At 40.9% G+C, this 5,323-nt stretch overlaps 1 protein-coding gene across 1 annotated transcript; it reads right to left on the bottom strand.

Annotated features, from left to right (window-relative positions):
• Positions 1-4,047: 4,047 nt before the first annotated feature.
• LOC112758598 (uncharacterized) lies at positions 4,048-5,323 on the bottom strand. The gene is made up of 2 exons (XM_025807307.3): positions 4,882-5,323; positions 4,048-4,752 (listed from the first exon to the last, which is right to left on the bottom strand). Exons 1-2 carry the CDS (start codon positions 5,216-5,218, stop codon positions 4,295-4,297), a joined length of 795 nt encoding a protein of 264 aa, XP_025663092.1. The 5' UTR covers positions 5,219-5,323; the 3' UTR covers positions 4,048-4,294.

Below are 5,323 nucleotides of genomic sequence, written 5' to 3'. Positions count from 1 at the left end.
GTCACATGACCAATCTTTCAACCCAGATTGCGCTTCGTTCATCTTGAGCAAAAAAAAGGAGCACCGACAAAGTTATGAACGCAGGCAAATTCATCAACCCAAAGATCCATTACTGCATTTGAAAGAGCATTCAAACTCCCAAAAATGTTGTGATACGATCCACATGCAATTTAGGGACTAGTGGTCCCGCAGGGCTACGGGTCCTCTTTCTTGGTCTAACTCCTTTCATGTATGAACAAATCATGTTCCTGTCCCAAAATTGAACGGCCTTCTGTTGAACTTCTTCGGAGATTGGGTTGTGGTCACCCGTCACAAGATCAATAGCAATGGTCATTCTGGTGGTGTCGTTGACCTCCTAAAACGAGAACGCACAATGGTAATATATATAGGCTCATTGTGACCGAACGAACGTCAACCTAAAACATATACAAGTTAGAAATCATTTCCTGAACCATTTTATTATCTAACCTGAAGGTCGTACGATGCCCATAAATTATATTCGATCATCCACTCTGCAACCCAAACCCTGCAGTCCATGCTGCAAACACAAAACACTTATAATGAATAAAGTAAGCATGGCAGAATGGAACATTTCAAAGAGTTGACAACATACGAGTCCGCAGCCTGTTGCGAAATGTGTGGCTCATGGATCCTAAATTTTCATATACACTTCGAAACAGTGGTCTTAGACTCGTATGCTGACTTGTCAAACAATAATAACTCAAGCAAACGAGCCTACAGTAATAAGTGAGATACAATGGTCAGAAACATGTATGGCATCAAGCTTAAAAATTATGAAGCTTTGGAGAACAAATTTTGCATATTGTTGATCAAGCAAATAGGTTAATAAAGAAATAAACAAAACATCGAAGCCAATAATATCCAAAAAAAAAATAAAATGGCTGCATGATTATACGAGAATCAGTGGTGAGAAGAACGCACAACTTCCAGCATTTGGTCTATTCTAGCCTGTCGCTCGTCACTAGACTTCAATGAATCCAGATAAATCAAATTCTGATCCCACATGTCAACAATCATCAAATACAGAGGAACGTAAATCTGCACCGACACGAACACTAGCCACTGAGATTCTAATTATGATGATAGTTTATTTGGTTAGTAAATTTTTGTGGTGTGAAAAGGCTTACCTTCAGTAGATTGTCGGCAGAACCCATGTACTTAGCAACGATGTAATCCAAGGTTGACTTGCAATGACAGCCAGGGCTCATCGTTATTTGCTACAGATAACATAATTGGCAACAAAAAAATTATGAAGCAGTTTAATGGCCAATCGAGAGTAGTCCACCTTTCACTAAAATCCGTTTAACCGGGGAACAAACTCACTGCAAACGTGGTAGGAAGCCACCACCTTTGTTTCTCAGCCTTATTTGATGAAACCATTGCCACGACAAGGTTGATTACCTAGTGGTTGGACACGTTATGTGCAAGCAATTAACGGATGTATTCAAAACAAATGTAAACACGTTGCGAGAAATTCAAATTTCAAGGCACTTACGTCATCGACGACCTCCTCTCCCGGGCGTAATGTCCAAAGGGCCTCTCGATTTCCAGTGCAATGGTCATTCTCCACCAATATTTCGCTACCAGAACGCATAAATAAAATAGAAGAGTCGTTAGTGGAGAAACTAGTTTCCATGCGAAAAAAAATCGAGACTTTGGAACAACAAGACCCGAAAAGGTTACTACTCACCTTGGTTGTAGACTATTGGCAAAGATGTAGGCCTCAACAGCGAGTTCGTGACTAACAAATAACATCGCTGGAGGGGACCAGAGTGATAGGTCCAAGCACTGTTTATCCATAAAGGTGTTAGAATCGTAAAAATTAAAATTCTTATTATACGAGCTCAACATGTTTTAAATTTAAGAAAGGACCCAATGGTGTCGAGGTAACTCAGTTTGCATAACAAAACAAAAAAAGTTCACGGTGTAATCCAGAAACCTCCCAATTGGAGTTTAGTTAAATTGATCCCAAGAACAATGACAAAAATGGAAAGCAGTCCATCGGACTATAAGAAGAATTTTGGGTTGAAATAAAGCCATATGTGGCCCAAGTTGCAGTATTGGACCTTGAAACAGTATGTTCACCAAATTGTGCATGCAAATGTTAGTCTACATAGTTTAAAATAAAATGCAGTCTGAACCAAAAAAGGTGACATAAACATTCTATAGGATAAATGAACCCATAGATTTGTGGTCTGGACCAATACGAAAAGAAAATTTATCTACACCAAAAACACAACTTTCTTTCCACAGAAATCAGAAATGTGAGAAATTAGACCTTAAACATATAACACAATAGCTGTGGAGGGTTTCCATGCAGTATTTTCTATACCTTTGGAGTCTTCTCCGACCTAATGTCCGCACTCCTGTGTGTGTAAAATGTCCATGAAGAGCCAGGACCAGTGGACTTTATGTTTCTAATGAGTTTGTGTGAAGATTCCCATTCATCTTTAAAGGACAGCTTTCCCTGACATCAAGGAAATTATATATATAAAAATACGACCGAGAATTTCTTTAGAAAAAATAAGGCAACAATAAGCTGAAAAAAATGAGGTTGGAGGACTACAAACCTTTAAGTTGACTTGTGATGTTGGAAGGTGAGTACCGGCTGCTCCCTTATTGACCCTGCCCATCCTTGTAGCCGGGGGCACCGACATACATTAGACAACGTCGTTTGGTTTTGGTGGAGGACACTCTTGGCGCGTCGGAGCTTCACTTGGGAGCGTCCTGGTGTGACCTACCTCTTTCACCGGCGGTTTTTGTGTTCCATCACCTGGGTAAATATCCATTCCTCCATTGGGATCCGAGTTTAGGTTCAGGTCTATGATCAGTTTCTCACAACTAGCCGATGGTACATTTAATGATGTGAGAAGTTCCAGCACCCGACCGTGCTGTGCCACGACTGTTGTTAGGGCCTGTATTTGGTTTGCTTGTGTCTTTAGGATCCCCAAAATCATGTCATCTCCGGTTAACTGTTTTTAAACAATGACCATATAAGGGAAGGATGTCACTCTTTCCGTGTGCAACTTATACTAAATAGATGATCAACTAACAAAAAAAGAAAGAACTTTTGCTGAAACACAACAACGTTCTCATACCTTTGTCTGATCATCGACACCGCTGACTGCATCTTCGACGGTGGTCACCCGATCCATTGATTCCTCCTTTGTTGTTCTCTTTTGATGCTTCACTGCATCCTCAATGCTTTCATCTTTTGGTAACTCCATCGTGCACAGTACGATCAAGGCTTCAATAGATAGGGATACAATGGGTGAGGAAACAAGTGTGCTTCGCACAATTCCCTTTTATATTGTAGTACATAAATATCACATACGTGTGGCTACTCAAACATATGCCACTGATAAGTGTATTCACCTTCTGTGTTCAACTTCGGCCCATATCGCGTCTTAGAAAGCATAGTAAACCCCAACTTTTAATTTGTTATAGTTGGGATTCCCTGGTGTTCGGGCCTAATGGGCCGAAGGGAGCAGTGTGTCAGCATATTTACTTTGTGGGACAACGCACAAGACGGAAAAACTTACTCATTCCTGTTGCTAATGTCAACTGCAACGACGGGTTTCCTTTCTCTTTATCCAACCAGACATGAAACTTTTCCCAACCAAATCCGCACACCTCTTCATATCTATTTGACAAGACAGGACAAACACCTCCTCCCTTCTCATCAAATAGGTAAATGAAACCCTATAGCATTGGCAGCAGACTATACCTCAGTTTATGGTTGGAAAACTAAATCAAATAATTAAAAAAAATTAACTCAACAACTGCGTCTATAACAAGGAGTTCCATTGCCTAAACCCCTAGCGTCATCAGTTCTAGAAAATTTTGTGATTAGGAAATAGTTGATTTGACTGTCTACTTCCTCGGTAATTTAAATACATTAATTCTTTGGGCACGAAGCCCTACGTCCCTATTTTTGCAGCAATATGCCTAACTTTACTATTCGTATGAATAGTTAAGTTAAAAAAATTAAATTCAAATAACTGTAAGTTACAGACCCAACCACCATAAAATAAGTAATTAACGTTAACATTTTCATAATTAGTTCATGAACTATCCTTGGAGGTCAGTGGAAAGCAAAATAAACCCGACAGCAAAATCACCGTTCCTGACGTTACAAGAGTCACCGTCAATGTTAACAATAGAAAAACATAAACAGGGGTGACTACTAAACATGACAATAGTAAAGGACCAACTTAACACTAAACTGCTAAACTGTCAAAATATAAACTTGCTACCATAGTCATCCCTCCCTTCAAGTCTCGAATAACTCGTTAAACTTCTGAAGATCAGACTTAAGCTTTTGATTCGCCTGTTCGAGATTCCGGATTCGCTGGTATGCTGGTTTTGATAACTGCTGTTCCAATTCCTTAGCCCGAACTCTCAAGCCTGCCACGATCCTATAGTTGTAGTCGTGGATTTCCTTCCCGACCAAAGATAACACCTTCCCCAACATTTTGAACGACGCATCTTGCCTTGCGTTCCCCTCATCCGGTGAGAACCCACCCTCAACGATCCAGTTAATGTCGTGTTGTTGGGATAGCAGTGTCACCCAATAGCCATGAAGTAACTCTCCGCTGCCGGAAAAAAACTCTCGCCTGTTAAAGACCGGATAATCAAGCTTCAGCTGGCAACACACACGAATGAGATACACCTCCATGTCTTCAACCAATACAAATTGATTCGAACATGTTTCCGGAACAATATTCGGTCCTGGACCACGATGACCATGACAAACACCCAAAGTCATTCATCATCATAAGCAATGGGAATTTACAATAACAATAATAATAATAATAATAATAAAACCATGGCGTAACCCTCCCAAAACTTGCCCCCTACCTAGTGGTGTTTGAGAACAAGGAACGAATGCCTTCTGTGATGACTTTCCCAATGCTGGGCTAACTTGCATGCTGTTGAACTGTGTGGATAGAGGAAACGGTTGCTGCAACAGACCCGTCGGAGGATAAACTCCACAATGAAGCTCCGGAAGTGGGGGTGGTGGCAATGGTGGATCAACCACTCCCAACCATTGTTGGGCGTCTCTTAGGAGGCGGAAACCCTTGAACTCGGCATTTTTGAACTCGTTAACTTGTTCTTTACAGTCCTTCCAAGACGTATAGATACCAGGAATTCGCCCCCTCCGAACAGCATAAAGCCTGTACTTTCCAGTGTCCATGGCTATTGCTTTTCGCAAAAGTTTCTAGTGGGGATAACTCACCGTGAAAGAGGGCTTCTCTTTCTCTATATGAAAGCCACACACTGGATATATAGCCACGTCAAG

This window comes from Arachis hypogaea, chromosome 16 (assembly GCF_003086295.3).
Source record: "Arachis hypogaea cultivar Tifrunner chromosome 16, arahy.Tifrunner.gnm2.J5K5, whole genome shotgun sequence".
NCBI lineage: Eukaryota > Viridiplantae > Streptophyta > Magnoliopsida > Fabales > Fabaceae > Arachis > Arachis hypogaea.
This window is presented reverse-complemented; position numbering and strand designations above follow the sequence as displayed.